At 45.8% G+C, this 16,069-nt stretch overlaps 1 protein-coding gene across 2 annotated transcripts in view; it reads right to left on the reverse strand.

Annotated features, from left to right (window-relative positions):
* Positions 1-247: 247 nt before the first annotated feature.
* Positions 248-16,069, reverse strand: part of SLC12A5 (solute carrier family 12 member 5) — a 41,797-nt gene continuing 25,975 nt past the window's right edge. For both annotated transcript variants that reach the window (XM_044661385.1, XM_044661386.1), the window contains exons 9-26: positions 15,775-15,945; positions 15,544-15,642; positions 15,059-15,116; positions 14,114-14,288; positions 13,693-13,811; positions 12,347-12,445; positions 11,251-11,370; positions 10,368-10,472; positions 8,815-8,983; positions 7,664-7,859; positions 6,513-6,682; positions 5,582-5,713; positions 2,619-2,726; positions 1,848-1,970; positions 1,553-1,749; positions 1,046-1,060; positions 663-796; positions 248-339 (exon numbers count right to left, since the gene is read on the reverse strand). In XM_044661385.1, coding sequence (XP_044517320.1) covers positions 248-339; positions 663-796; positions 1,046-1,060; positions 1,553-1,749; positions 1,848-1,970; positions 2,619-2,726; positions 5,582-5,713; positions 6,513-6,682; positions 7,664-7,859; positions 8,815-8,983; positions 10,368-10,472; positions 11,251-11,370; positions 12,347-12,445; positions 13,693-13,811; positions 14,114-14,288; positions 15,059-15,116; positions 15,544-15,642; positions 15,775-15,945 — 2,282 coding nt within the window. The remainder of the gene's footprint in view (positions 340-662; positions 797-1,045; positions 1,061-1,552; positions 1,750-1,847; positions 1,971-2,618; positions 2,727-5,581; positions 5,714-6,512; positions 6,683-7,663; positions 7,860-8,814; positions 8,984-10,367; positions 10,473-11,250; positions 11,371-12,346; positions 12,446-13,692; positions 13,812-14,113; positions 14,289-15,058; positions 15,117-15,543; positions 15,643-15,774; positions 15,946-16,069) is intronic.

The raw sequence follows: 16,069 nt of genomic DNA on the forward strand, positions 1-16,069 counted from the left end.
ATCTGTCTCTCGGGGCCCAGCCCCAGATAAGGGGAAGCTGGAAGCAAGTCGAGTCCTTCTCTCAGGGAGAGCCGAGGCTCCTAGGTCCAGAGTCCTGCGTTTTGGGGCTGGGAGGAGAGAGGGAACTGGGGACGCGGGCAGGGAAAGGGAGTCTATGTAAACGGCGGTGGCGGCAGGGACGGCGCAGACGGAGATCCAATGGTCCAGGGCAGCTGGGCCCAAGAGCCCCGGGAGGGCGTTCCCGTTCTCAGGAGTAGATGGTGATGACCTCACGGCCACCACCGCGCACTAACATCACCCGGTCCAGGTGCTCTGTGAGAACCTCCAGGAACTCCATGTCTGTAGGCAGGTTTGTCAAGGAGAAGGACCCACGAGAATCATTCAGAGAGCCAGGTTTCCCCTTCCACAATCCCTTGGTTCTCGACCGGCTTTCTCATAACCGTGGGAGCGAAAAGGGATCGCTACTGCCCACCAGGGGTCGCCAGGACTGCTCCAGAGCACTCATGTCTCTGTCCTTGGTCCTGAACCCCAATGCCTCGCTGCGGACGGACCAGAACTATGATGAGCAGCCCTGAAGACAGGCCCCAACACCCAAATCCAATCCCTCATCTATTCCCGAGTCCCTAACCTAGCCCCCCAGCCCCATTTGTCCACCAGGATACAGTTCTCGTCGCCCTTGCGGTTGCGTGGTGGTCCGGGCATATTGAGAAGCACCAGCTTCGCATCCTGCGACTTCTTAACGATGGCCTCATTCAGCCTCACAGCTGTGTGCATGCGTCTCACGTTGGACTGGTTCCTGAAAGTACCCAGGCATCGGTATGTGAGCACAAGAGGAAACAGGAGGGGATCTCCCCACTCAATACCCTGTTGGGATTTTTCCAGTTAGGATAAGAGATTCCAGGGCCCAGTAACACTTGAGTTCCCTCGGGAGAGGAAGCCCCCAGGAAAGGGGACAGAATTGGACATTTGGGATATTAGAATAGTGAGGGGAGCAAGGATCCTGACCAACCCAAAAGAGAAAGAGGAAAGGGCTCTCAGAACTTACAAATTTTCCCACTCACTTCAGGCAGCACAAAAGAAACAAAAAAGAAGTAGGAAAAAGAGGAAGGAAAGAAGGAAAGGAGAAGTTGTCAAAGCAGGGCTAGAGAGAAGACAAGATGTTAATGAAACCACCAGCCCCAGCCTTGAGAAGAATGTAGGTTTAAGCTTTCTGGGCCAAAAAAGTGCACCCTCTAACACCAGATCTTCGGACTTCAACAACTCATTGGCTTGACTTGATAACTCACATCTCTACTGCAATTCAAATTATACAAAATGCTTTTCTCACAACAACCAACTTTTTAAAGTGAAGAAACTGAATCTCAGAAAAGTTGTGACTTTCCAATGGTTGCACAGCTAATAAGCCAGGCTTTGAACCCAAGTCTCCTGATTCCAAATGCAGCCACCTTTCTTAAGTACCCATAGCTTGAACCCTGAGAAGGGTTAGGCCACCCTCCCCCCAGTACCTGAACCTTAGTCTCTAACCATCCCCCTTCCCCATGCTTATCCATACGGCTTCATGCTGAAGAAATCCTTGATTCCTTCTGAGGAGACTGGGCTGGGTCCTTTATTCTTCTCAGCCACCACCTTATCTTTAGTCCAAGTGAGATGCACCTTCTCAGGAGCAGCCTCTCCTCCTTCAGGCTCCTCCCCAGGGGATGGAGAGCTGCTGGGGAAGCTAGGTGCACTTTGGTCATGAATCAGCTGCACCTATTTGGTGGGGGGGTGGGGTGGAAAGATAAGTAACCCCCAGGTTCTTTCTACCACACTTCATAAGGCCTGCTTTCTGACACCTCCCCCTTACTTACCTCCTCTTCTGGCTTCTCTTCACTGTCCCCTGCAGATTCTTCAGGGACATTGAGCCGAAGTCGAGTGTTAGCAGGGTTCTTCCTCCGAATTGACCCACGGGACTCATCTGTGATACTTTGGATCTGGTGATGAACCAGAGGTATGCTTGTGGACTAAGGGCCAAGGCCTCAAGCTCCACGGACTTCTAGCACCAATAGCCTATCACACACACACAGCACCAATACCCTTAACATTCCACATTCGACCAATTACTTGAATTCAAGAATCACTCCAAATTGATAACTTAGGAGATTGATTATACAAAACTCATCACCAGCAGACCACAGGACCCAACACCCATACATCAGTCACTCCACTAGAAATCCATGCTCATACTCCAAAAGGACCCAGTTCTTATATTAGAAGAGAACTAAACATGAATACCTCATAACAAACACCTTGGGAGAATCTGCTATCCAATATCCCAACCCATATGTCAAGACTACCTAGAATCCACACCAACCTTGACCCTTTCTGTTCCCTTTCAGTTATCTAGATCAACTTTGTTTGCTATTGGTGCATTCCCAGTGCTGAAAGCAGCATCTGAATGGTTGAGAGTATTTAAATGTGGGTAGTAAACGAGAAACTTAGAGTCTAGAGATTTAGAGGACCCATGCAAAAGTCAGATGACACCCAATGGACAGCAGTGAGGAAAAGGAACATTGGAGGTCCCTAATGCCTCACTGAGAGAGGGCCTGGCCATACTTCTGGGCCATGAACCATCTCCTTACCTCTCGCTCTCTCTCATTCTTGGTCAGATGCATTTGTTTGAGTATCTGTGAGCGTTGTTCCATCACCAGTGTCTTCTCATAGGTGTAGGCAGAAATGTCACTCTCATGCTGCCAGGCAAGATAAAAGGAAGGAAAAAATGGAGATGGAGATGAGAACTAGATTCTTGGGCAAAGGGTATGGGGGAATTAGGTCCTTGCTGCTTCTCTGCTCATAAAAAATTAACAAATCAAGGTGCCCACAACATACACACACTTAAAATGTACTAGAAGAATTTTTAATTTGTTTGGGTGAGGATAGAAGAGTCCTTGGTAGAAAGATCTTGTCCTTGCTTTTAGTAGAACACTTATCCCTGGGCAAAAGAAACACCTTTAGGGCATGATTTCAGGACAAAGGAAGCTCTGCTCCTACTTCCCCCTGAACTATGTCTGCAACATATAACTAAAGTTGTCCCATTAGAATCTCATTCCTTTGAATTCAACATTGCTGGTCCCTTCTGAGTTGTCCTCTTGCCTAGATTAAGAATTACCCTCTCCTGAATCCTCAATTATAAGTATCCATAGTGGAGAATCCTGAGCAACAAGAAGCCCTGTTAGTCCCATAACAAGCTCTTTCAGCCAGATAAGGAATAAGTCTATCTGTACCTGTACTCTTGACTGATTTCATTCATGAACCTTTGCACCAGGAACAATGGTTCACTAGCTTTTGAGAAGAGGAGAAAAGCCCTAAAGCTCTCATGATTCACTCTACCTCTCTACCCACCCCACTCCTCCCTCTTCCCCTACCCCCACACACAAGAATACTTGCTTCCCAAAACACAAAGACAACAACCCACAGGGAACTCCTCTCCAGTATTTGACTGAATTAATCCTTCCCTCCCTCCCTCTGTAAGGCTTGCTGCTACCCAACTTCCCTCCATTTCCCTTCCTCTATACCACCATCATGCATGATCCATTTTCTCTTGCCCTAAACTTTATGCAGCCAAGCTTTTCTAGCCTTCCAAGGTTAAAATTAGCTAATATAATAAACTTATGATACAAATATGCTAGTAGAGAGGGCTATAGGAGCTCTCCAGGGTTTTCTCCCCAGTTCCTAAGCCATACACAAAGTCATTTTAATGAGTTACCTTCTGGAGACAATAAATGATTGCTTAGTCTTTCTATCATGCTATATTAACCTGTATAAATGAAATTAAAATGAGAGAAAATGGATGAACAAAATATAGATGGGATTGTTGTAAAATATCTCTGACATCAATTGAAAAAATGTAATCTGTATTATAATATTATATATTAAGTATTTATATAATATAACTTTATAGCTCTTATCACTTTTCACCTGGAATATTGCAATCATCTCCTAATTGATCTCCCAGCCTCTAACTGGACCTTACAGTTCTCCACACAGCTGCCAAAGTGATTTTCACTAAAACATAGATCTAACTCTGTCACACACACTGCATCAACAAACTCCAAAGATTCAGTTGCCTATGATCAAATAGAAACTCCTCTGTTTGACATTTAGGCTCTTCACAACCTATTCCTTTCCTATCTTTCTAATATTTTAAAGTACTAATTCCCTCCATGCACTCTATAGATCAGCCATACTTACCTACTTGTTCTTCACACTCAACTCTCCATCTCCTGACACTAAGCTTTTGTCCTCACTCTCTTCAGTGCCTGGAATGCTCTTCCTCCTCACCTCAGACTTTTATAATATCTAATTTTTCTTAGAACTCAGCTCAAGAACCACCTCTTCCCAGAGGCCTTTTCTGGTCCCTGCAATTGCTAATGCCTCTCTTTCTAAGGTTACTTTCCAGCTAGTCTTTATATGCATTAACTTGTGTCCCCCCCACCCCAATCAAATAGAAATTCATTGAGAATAAAGATTGTTTTTACTCCTTATTTATAATCCCCAGGACTCAGCACAATGCCTAACACATAGTAAACACTTGGACAATGCTTGTTGGTTAACTACATAGAAAACACATTATGCCTAAAATATTTACAAAAGTTATAGTCTAAGAATATCACAAAGATTTCTCCACTCCCTTAAAAGGTTGCTGACTCCTGCTCTTGACCAAATGCAAATTCCCACCACTCCCAGAACCTAAAACAAAGTTGGGCACAATGCAGGCACTTCTTGAATGAATGTAAGTAAACAAATGTGTGAATGAAGAAATGACTATGAACAAAAAAATGAATGAAATAAACAATTGAATGAGTAGGTGGATGGATGGGTGAATGAATGAATGTGTGAATGAATGAATAATGAATGAGTAAATGAATGAATGAACCTAATTGAATAGATGGATGAATGAACAAATCAATGAATGAATGAATGAATGAAGTAGGAAGGAATAAATGTGTATGGACATGGGTTGGATTATATATAGGAGAAAGACTAGAGAACCACAGGCTAATGGAAGAAGAAACCATCCATCTGGGTTTAGTGCAGTGATGGCGAGCATTTTAGAGATGGAGTGCCAGGCCCTGCCCCCCCCCCAGACTTTGTGCTGTTCCCTCCTCCCCACCATGTGCTGGGCTTGCCCTGCCACCTCCCTTACCCCACACAGGGGAGGGAGGAAGTGCTACCATTTGGCTTCTGGGCAGAGGGGTAGAAGTGAGGAATGTCTTCAGTGAGTGTAGAGAGGGGGAGGGAAATGGTCTGAGTGCTCCATTCCCCTCCCCTCCAGCTCTGCTACCTGTGAGCCATCACCTTACCCACTGTGAGCTCCCATTGGGCTACTGGGCAGAGGGGCGGGTAATATGAAAAAATTTCATCAGGCACGGTGGAGAGGGGCAACAAAGCAGCTCCGCTGAGTCCCTCTGCCTTTCTAGTAATGAACTCTGATTTGGGGGGGAGGGGGGCTCGTGACCACAGAGAATGGTGCCATCTTTGGCACCCATGCCACGGGTTTACCATCACTGGTTTAGGAAGTCAGATAAGAAGGACTCTCCCTCACCATCTCCACCACCTCCACTTCTGCTGTAATTCGAAGGTGGTACAGGAATGTTGTCAGGTCCTTCTTCATCTGGATGCTGTTGTCATCCATCTGTGCCACAGTGAAGATGCGCATCTTGCACTTACGCCAGACCTGAGGGTGGGGCATGGGAAGGTGGGGAATGGGAGGATGGAAACATTGGAAGAGGTGCCCAGGCCCCCACATCCCCGGACAGAAGAAGGAACCAAGGGGAAAATTCAGTGGGAAAAGGAATCCCTGTCTTTATTCTACCTAACCAAGAAGATCCCTCTGATCTATGCCCAAGGTTCCCCCATTTTAACCAAAATTACTTTAGATTAAACATTCTCTCTAGGATCCTTTGGAGAGGCAATTTGGATTAGTATAAAGAACAAAGGACTAGGGGTTAAAAGACTTCTGGTCTTGGCTCTGCTGCACACTTTAATCAGATACATCCTGTTATCAGATTGTAATCTTGATATGAATGCTACATCTTGATAATCGCTTTAATTTGAGCAAGTTAAATGGCCATTACTGGACCCCTAGGTTCCCTTTCTGTGAAAAGAGGTATTTGGTCTAGGCTACAAGTTCTTTAAGAGTTCCTTCCAGCACTGACATTCTATTCAATGCTTTCTTCTTTTTTCTACATTTTATAATCTAAGAACCCTTCCAGCTCCAAATTTCAATAACTATCTATATGCTTGCTGGCTACCTTCCTAGAAGGCATCTTCAGGAGATCTCTGGACCCGTGGAGGAATAAGGCAATACTGAAAGGGCAGAAAGGAGGCATGGAAATGTACCTGAAGGAAGGAGATACAGTACTTCTCAACTTCCCCTCCTTTGAAATGTTTTTTTTTTCCAGTTTCCAAATTCCTGCCTTGTTTCCCAATCGCTAAACCCCACATACCACTCCTATGCCCCGCAAAACACACACCTTGTGGTGCTTCAACAGGAAAGGAAGTAGCATGAGCATGCCACCATCATGCACAATCCACCAGACATCAATGCTGCCCTCAGAGAATCGCTCAGGATTCCCAGGGAACATGGATACATTCTTGGTAACAAGCAAGGCCAAGTGTCCAGCTGTAGTCTCCCGAACCAACTCTGAAAAGACAATGGCAACATAAGACTCAGGCCTAGAGCTCTGAGGCTGAGCACCTCTCCTCCATCTGAATCCCATGAATGACTAGCTTCTCCTCCAAATATGACAATATTGAGTATTGTTCACTTGGAGCCTGCTTCCAGCCTGCTCAACCTGAGTAATAAACCAGGGGTCAGAAGCCCAGAGTTCCAGTTCCAAGTCCATTATTTATTTACTCTGTGGCCTTGGGCAGAATATTTAAATGCTCCATACCTCAGTTTCTCCTAATGCAAAATGGAGATAACAATCACTGCTCTAAAGGCTCATGGGGCTAAAATAAGAGACATATGAAAGCCTTTTGCCAAGTATGATAAACAGGATTATTCAACATCTGAACTAAATTTGCCTTCAGCCTAGTGTAGTCCATGTCCATGATGCCTTGTAAACCATCCCCTGAGGCACAGAGACAAAGTTAGAAAGGCAGGAGGAAGAATAATAACTGCCATTTCTATTTCACTTTAGGGTTTGAAAAGCATATATTTTCCATTAGTGCCTCACAATCGTCCTGTGAGGTGGGTACTATAGGCATCATTATTCTCATTTTACACACAAAGAAGCTGAAGCTTGCCTATGATCACAAAGCTAGTGTCAAAGCAAAGATCTGAACTAGGGTCTTCTAGCCCTCAAATCCAGCACCTCATCTTCTACTTCCCGAACGGACACAGCAGGAGAAGAGGCAATGAAAGAAAAGCAGAAGCAGATGCAGCCATGGGGACAGAGGACCAGCAAAGGCAGTCAGAGACAGGGTCCCAGGAAATCAGAGAAAGACAGAGGCAGACAGAAATGGACAGAGAGAAGACAGAGATAGGAGCAAGAGGCCAAAAGACAGTTTTAAGGAGAAACAGAGATGATGACAGACAGAAATGGGCCAGTCCCAAAAAAGAGCAGGCTTTGTGCTCCTCCCTGACATAGCCCACTCATAGTGTCCCTGCCAGGCTCCTTACCAATGAAGTTCCTCCAGGTCTGGTGGTCTTCCTTCTGACGCCAGTTCCGGGGCCAGCCAACTAGCACAGTGTTATGCTGCAGGCCCCCAAGCCCTCCTGACTGGATAAGGTGCGACACCCCATCCCGAAGGTTAGAAGAGATCACCACCTGACAGAAACCCTTCACCTTTTCAGCCTCCATCAGTCGTCGAATAGACTTGGGTGGATGAGAGGGGACACGATGGACAAAAATTAGAATCAGGAGCTGCTGAAGCCTCTAACTTCCTCAGAACCTCTGATAGGTCAGTGCCAACAGCCCAATGGAGCAATACCTAAAGCTTTCAGTCTACATGAGGAATCAGGGTCCCCATATCACAAGGCCTCCATTCTTATCTCTATGTTTTATTTTCATCATCCCTAGCCTCATTCCGGAGAATAGTGGGACCTCCCAAGCACTAGTGGGGCTTCTAAACCTGTAGAGACCCTAATACAATGGAAAAGGCCCCAAACTGGCAGTCAGGAAGTCTAAATGTGAGTCCCATCTCTTCACTAACTCTGTGACTTTGAATAGATCATGTGACCCTCTAGGCTTTGCAGAAATGAAGAAATTGGACTGGATTATCTCTAAGGTCCCTTCCAACTCTATCATCCTATAATGCTATTCTGGAGGAAGTTAGATATGAAAACAGAAAGAAGACTTGACTTTTAATCAGAGAACATAGATTCAATTTCTGGCTTTGTCACTCATTTGCTATCTTCAGCAAGTCTCTTCTGTCAATCTAGGCTTCAGTTTTCTCCTGGGGAGAATCAGGGGGATTGGACCATCTATGATCTCTAAAATTCCTTCCAGTTTTTACATTGCACTCATCTCTGGATCTCAGTTTCTCTTCCTGCAGAAAGTGGGAGTAGGACAAGCTCATCTTTTTTTAAACCCTTATCTTCTGTCTTGGAATCAGAACTGAGTATTGGTTCCAATGCAGAAGAGCTGTGAGAGTTAGGCAATAGTAAAGTGACTTACCCTGGGTCACACAGCTAGGAAGTGTCTGAGGCCCTGGCTTGAACTCAGGACTTCCTGTCTCTAGTCCTGGCTCTCAATCCACTGAGCCACCTAGCTGTCCCCCAAGCTAATGTTTAAAGTCCTTCCAGTTCCCAATCCTATGATACTTTGATACCTCTTCTGCCCGCTGGGCCTGGGGATGGTTGTCCAAGAAAGTGCCCTCCAGCACAGAGCCCACAATGGTCAGACCCTTCCCAGCCTTGAGTTGTGAGGTCAATGAGAGTAGCTGTGGATGCACCACATTCTGGTCCTGGTCCACTCGAACAAGCACGAGCAGCTGGGGTCTGGATTGAGAGCCAAAGGAGGAGAGAATGAGATGATGAGGGAGGATGGGAGGAAGAATGATATGATAAGATGCAGGTTCAGGGCCATCAGGGAATAGCAAGAGAGAACTTGGAGGGTATTTAGGCATGAGGCATAAATCTGGCCTGGCCAAAGGGGAGCTGTGTCTTAAAAAGATGGGGGTGATCAAGTAGAATGCAGGAGAAAGAAGCATAGATTAGGTGGGAGTTATGAGAACTAGGCTCTACTCCCAATTCTCTTACTAACTTACTGTATGACCTTGGAGAAGTCATTTCCCATCTTCCTCTTACTCCATTCCACACTACATTCCTGACTCAGAGCATTTTCTCTGGTTGTCTCCCAAGCCTAGAATGCTACCCTCCACCTCCTGGCTCCCTTGGCTTCCTTTAAGTTTCAACTAAAGTCCCATCTTCTGCAAGAAGTCTTTCCCAGTCCTTTTTTATTTTTTATTTTTAAAAACCATTGCCTTCTCTCTTAGAATCAATATTACTAGTTCCAAGGCAGAAGAGCAGTAAAGGCTGGTCATTGGGGGTTAAGTTTCTTGCCCAGGGTCACACAGCTAGGACCCCTCCTATCTCCACAGCTTTATCCACTAAACCACCAAGCTGCTCCCCCAAGTCCTTCTTGACTTTAGTACCTTCCCTCTGAGACTATCCTCCAGTCTATCCTACATATATAACTTGTTTGTTCATAGTTGTTTGCATAGTGTCTCCTTCATTAGACTCTGAATTCCACAAAAGTTTTAGGGGCAACACCTCCTGGGTTCAAATCTGGCCTCAGACACTTCCTAGCTGTGTGACCCTATACAAGTCACTTAACCCCCATTGCTAGCCCTTACTGCTCTTCTACCTTAGAACCAATATACACTATTGATTCTAAGATGGAAGGTAAGAATTAAAAAACAAGAAGTAGACTGTTTTTGCCTTTCTTTGCACCCTCACCACTTAATACTGTGCCTGGAACATAGTAGGCCCCTAATTAATGCTAGTTAATACAGTGACTGCCTTTTCATCTCAGCTTCATTTTTCTTGTATGTAAGCACTGAGATGCACAGGAGATGGTTTCTAAGGTCCCTCCCCAGTCTGGCATTCTATGTTTGAAGGTCCCTTGTATTTCTAACATTCAATGATTCAAAGATAGTCCACTACATGGTATCTATTGAGGGTTTGGGGAGTGGAGAGAAAAATTGGGGGAACATATGAAATCCATACAACTTTAGGGTTCAAAGTCACATCTGCAAACAGAGAAAATTCTTTGAAGAGGACTTATTGAATAGGAATGGGGTAGAATAGATGTCAGAATAAGCAGAGCAGGATGACAGGATCAGATCAAGAATTTTCTCCTCCCCACACCCCTGCTACTCACCTCCAGTTTTTGGTATGGGGAGGCCCTTCTTCTAGCCGCAACAGGGCATATCGGGCAGCACTGAGGGATAGTCCTCTAATCCCATCTCCCCACTCCTTCTCTGCCCTAATATCAAAGAAGGTACAGAAAAGCAGGAATCATGGGGACCTAACAGACATATAGTTCTTTTAATTCAGAGGGTAGATGTTATAGGGTAGTGATGGCAAACCTATGGAAGCCCCCCCACAAGTTTGTTACTAGAAAGGCAGAGGAACTCTGGTGAAGTTGCTTCCTTCCCCCTCTCTACCGTGCCTGGCCACATTTTTTTCACACCACTCACCCCTCTGCCCAGCAGCCCTCTAAGGGGAGTGGCTTACAGGTGGCAGAGCTAGGTGGGGGGAGTAGAGCACTCAGTCCTCTCCCTCTTCACCTGCACTGAGCATGTTTTTTCACTTCACCTGCCTCCCCTCCCCAGCCCAGAAGCCCAGTGGAAATGCTTCCTTCCTTCCCTGTGTGGGGTAGGGTGGGATGGGGCATGGCATGTGGTCTCTAGGGGTAGGGCACAGCACTTGGTCTCTAAAAGGTTTACCATCACTATTATAGGATCTGAAACCTTCACAATTTTGTTTAGGAAGGAAAGGAAGGAAGTAAAGAAGGAAGGGAGGAAGGAAGGAAGGACAAAAAAGAAGGGAAGGAAGGAATCAATTTATTCCTCTACATTTCCAACCCAAACCTATGCATTCTCTCTACCATTTCCCTCACCCAAGACTTTCATTTCCCATATCTCCAATTTTATCCAGTTTCTTCCTTTGCTCCAATGCCATCCCAATTCTCTCCATCACCCTCAATATCTAATTCCTTCTTCTTATCCCCTCCCTCACCCCAAACTCTAGCTGTCACTCACCCTCTATATTCAATGTATTTGTAGATGAGACCAGCAATGAGCATGGCAACCAGGGCATAGTACCAGGAGCATATGAACATCAGGGCCAAACAGAGGCTCATACCCAGGAAGGAGAGTGTCCTGAAAGAATGCAGTGCAAGGCCAGGGAGTAAGCATCAATTTTGTCCTCTCTAACCTACTGCTTCCCTAGGCAGGGGGGTATACCTAAGGGCTGTGAAGGGCATGGAATGTTTCCAGAGTGTATGTATGATATGCAAGGTTCCAAGGCCATTCCTAGATGCTGTAGGGTGCATAAGGAAAGCTTAGGGATATCACTGAGGAAATAAAGGGCCTTGGGCTCATCATAAAGGTCATTAAGAATCTCGAACCCCCTCTAGTGGATGAGGGGCTCTAGGGAAGATCTTCAAGGCATTTTCCAAGGGAAAAATCTATATGCCCCTCCATAACACATGTACCTTGGTGGGATAATGTTATAGCAGCAACTCTTGTCAGCCTAAAGGATTGTGTGGATGGGGAGAGTAAAGTCTACCTACTTTAACACTTCAAGAACTAGTTTCATGTTGGAATTTTCATCCCTGGGAAAGGAGAGAGACAGTTTCTTCTCCTTCTCCCCACCTCCTGACCTAGTGATTGGTTTGAGAGCTGGTGCTAAGATCTCTTGTATATTGTAACAGTTTTGCTCAGACAACAGCCTCACCCTCAACCTATGGCAGGTTGATTTGAATTGGGGCAGGGGCCAGATAAAAAATTCAGCCCTCTGGATCTGCACATTAAGAAGGCTACTAAGATGGGGAAATGCATAAAAGATAGGAGAAATTGGGGAATAATTAAGAGATGAGGCCTCCCAGACAACCTGAGTGGGAGGAAGCAGTGAGACAGCTTCTTAAAAACTGACCAGAAATATTTATAAGAAATTAGGCTGTGAAAGAGTCAATGGGTGAAAACAAATGGAAACACTCCCTCCTTATGGGATAGATAGAGTCCTTCTTCAGAATCTTTCCCTCCCTTCTTGGAGGGTTCTAGAGCTAGCAGATCAGGATGTGAAGAGCTCTGAATGAGGGATGGGAGTTTGAGAGTCCACGCCCAGAGTGCACACCAGTGATAGTAGCGGAAACGGGGCCTCCAGTTAGGTGTCCTCAGTAGTGTCTGCACCGCACAGGCCAAGTTCACAAACATGTAGCACATCAGAAAGAACCTGGAGCAGAGAAAGGGCATGAAAGACACAGAGACAGTGACAGGCTTGTTCCCAGAAGGCCAAACCAGGAGCAGGGGAAAAGTTGTGGCCAGGTAGATTTTAGCTCATTTAAGGAAAAAAACTCCTAACAATTAGAACCACCCCAAAGTGGGATGGGCCATCTTAGGAGGTAGTAGTTTCCCCTTCATTGATGGATTCTAGAAAAGGCTGGATTTGTGGAATGGACTCTTGTTCAGGTATGGATTGGACCATATGGTCTCTGATGTCCCTTTTGGCTCTTTAGTTTCTGGGATAGGGACAGAAATACAGACAGTGATTGTGAGGCATTTTGGTGCAAAGGGGAGAGTCCTAGCCTGAGAATCAGGAGAACTGGATTTTAGCCCCAGACATGTCACCAGCAATCTATGGAACCTTGGACAAGTTATTTTTCTTCTCTCAACCTGGTAAAAGGGGTGTGTGTGTGGGGGGGGGGGAAATGGACTGTCTGAGCTCTAAAATTCCTCCTAGCTCTAACATTATATAATTCTGTGGAGAAATGAATAGGAAGGACAAAAATGCAAAAACAATATAGACACCTGAGAAAGCTAGAGAAACAAACTCAGAAAACAGGAGTTGTCAAGGGTGGCTAGGCAGGTGGCAACCATGGTTTGGGATCCAACAGGGGATTATGGATTCAAGTTCCAATTTCTTTTGAGCAGTGCACTAAAATTCCAATAGGATGGAATAAAATGGATGCCCTCCTAGAATTTGTTGTAAAGGGCAATGACCTATAGGTATATTATTGTAAGGGACAGTGGCCTATAGATTCATTGAGAGGGCTATCAGGACATGCCGATTGTTGCATCAGGATTCACAGAGGAAGATGAAGGAAAGACTCTGCATTGACAAAACAGAAGGGAGAAAGATTAGCATGGAAATATTAGGGAGAGGAGAGCTTCCATGGAAAGTCTGGTGGGGATAATGTCCTTTGCATGATTATATTTACTTGTTACAAAGGAAGATTCTATTAAGGAGAGGAGTAATTGGGAAGTGACAATAATATGCAAAAAATAGCATCAAAACCACTTAAAATTGGTGGGGAGATGAGAGAGAAAAGGGACCCTCGTATGGAGAAAATGGAGAGAGAGAGAAAAAAATTCACTTTGATAGGGATGGAGGAAAGGGAGAGAAATTACATGGAGAGAAATTAGAAGGGGGGAAGGGCACCCAAATTACGACAATGAGGGAGAAGAAAAAGGGAGACCCACATGGATAGAATGGGTGCGACTTCATCTAGGGAGGCAATGAGGATGCCAATCTCACAGATGCAGGCAGTCAGGAGCAGGGCCCATGTTGGCTCCCCATTGGCTTTGCCATGGCCAAAGACCTGAGGGCAGAACAACAATCATGTTAAGACTGGGACAGAGAAAGTAGGATATTCCCTTTCCTCTCCCTTAACACTAAGATCTGGGAAAGTAGAGCCTGGGGTGGTAATGGGTTAGGGAGGCAGTCATCAGAGCAGATAAGCCTCCAAAGCATGGAGTCACCTTAATTTGCCCTAGAAATGGCCCTGCTCCCCAAAAGATGATACCACCCATGAGTTCTGAGCACCCAAATGTGATACTCCCCTCCTTTACTTCCTCCACATACACACACCCCTCCCTCCCTCCTAAATCACTTGCCACTGACCCTCAAGAAGGGCACAATGCCATCCCGGGAGATAGCCTGCAGGAGGCGAGGGGCTCCTGTGAGACTCTGCAGCCCAGCACCACAGGTGGAGAAGAAGGAGCCGATGACAATGACCCATGGGGAGGGCCATGCCAGGGTACCCACCACCAGGTTCCCGTTCACTGCTTCACCAAACCTGGAAGAAGGCATCTCCTGGGCAAGGGGCTCCACTGATAAGAGTGGCACCCACTTGACCCTGCTCAGGCCCTCCAATTGACCCCACCACAATCCAAGATAACATATATGTATCTCACAAGGATCTTTATGGTCCCTTCTAGCTCTAAGTCTTATGGTCTCATGCTCCTATGAGGATGTACTATGTACCCAGCCCTAGATTCAATGCCATGGGGAATCACAGAGAATCCTGACACATGGTCCCTGTCCTTGGGGAGTTCAGAGTCTATTTGTAGAGCAAAGGCACATACACCTGATAAACAGCTGGACAACCACATACAGCAGTATATGGTTAAAAATAAAGTGACAGAATGAATATGTGTTATAAGAACTCAGATTTAAAAAAAACTATCACTATGAGCAGTCAAGGGAGGCTTCTTTAAGGAGGAGGTAATGGCAGAGATGCAAAGTTATGGGCGGCAATGTCTAAGGAAGGAAATTGTGAGGAGGTGAGCCTGGTTGGAACAGAAGATTCGTGGTAAAGAGGCATGAGAGAGAAAGTTGGAGCAGATTGTGAAAAGGCCTTGAATACCAGGGTAAGAGTTTGGATTTTGTCCTAAAGACAATAATAGCCATTGTAGATTCCTGATCAGGAAAGTGGTATTTCAGGTACACCAGGTGGTAGGTACACATATAGAAACCCCTTTGCTCCCCCTTCAGTCCTTCCTCCCCCATCCTTTCAGCCCTCTTCGGAGTATTTGGCTTCCCTACAATCCCCATCACCCAGCTTACTTGTCCCTCAGGACGACTCCCTCAATGCAGGCCCCAAACAGGACAACTGAGCTGATGTCTTTGGAATTCAGAGTGAAGGACAATAAATCCAGGATGACAAAAAGATACCATTCTGTCCATAAAAAGTAGGACCCCTGCTTCTGGCCCTGATCTCACACACACACACACACACACACACACACACACACACACACACACACTCCATTCTCTATTCCATCAGCTCATTTAGTTCAGGTTGGGACTTTGGCATAATCAGCAAACCAGGGCTGCCCCTCATCAGGCCAGAGCTTGCAGTTAGAAAAAAGATTTTAGTCCTGGAACTATCACCAATTTGTGTGATGCTAAACAAGCCACTTTCCTTTGTGGGTCTCATTTTCTTCCTATGTAAAATGAGGATTGGACTAGACAATCTCTTGAGATATTGACCTAGCATTCTATTGTCTTAAGTCCCGTTCAGCTCTGATGTTTTATGAATCTAAGGATACAGACAGCAGAAGTGGTAGCAATAGCCAAGATGGTGCCAGTGGGGATGGACTTCTGGGCATCACGAAGGTCCCCTGAGCGATTGGATCCAGCCATTATCCCTGTGGACAGAGCAAGAGCCGGAGTCAGGGCCAGAACCAGGGGAATACAGTGGTACAACATCTCTGGACCTGTACAAAAGTATATCATCTCCCTCATCCCCAGAGTTCCTGCCTCTCCCTCCTACCCTTCACCTGTGACTGAGGGGAAATAGATGCCGACCAGGAGGGTGAAATAAGAGGTCATGTCGCTGAAGACATAGGGCTGATCCAAGTTGAGAGGGGTTGCCTCCGGCAGGGGTATGGAAGGCATCCCATGCTTCTCTACGATCACATCTTTGGTCAGGTAGGAGCTCCAAAGGTTTTCTGTGGAGAGAAAGGTATCCCATTAAAGGCTGGGGTCAGGACACTCGGGATAAAAGATCAAAGGTCTGGGCCTTTTGTATGAAGGGGTTAGGGAGTTAGGGCCATAGTTTTCTAGTCTGGAATC

This window comes from Gracilinanus agilis, chromosome 2, assembly GCF_016433145.1.
Source record: "Gracilinanus agilis isolate LMUSP501 chromosome 2, AgileGrace, whole genome shotgun sequence".
NCBI lineage: Eukaryota > Metazoa > Chordata > Mammalia > Didelphimorphia > Didelphidae > Gracilinanus > Gracilinanus agilis.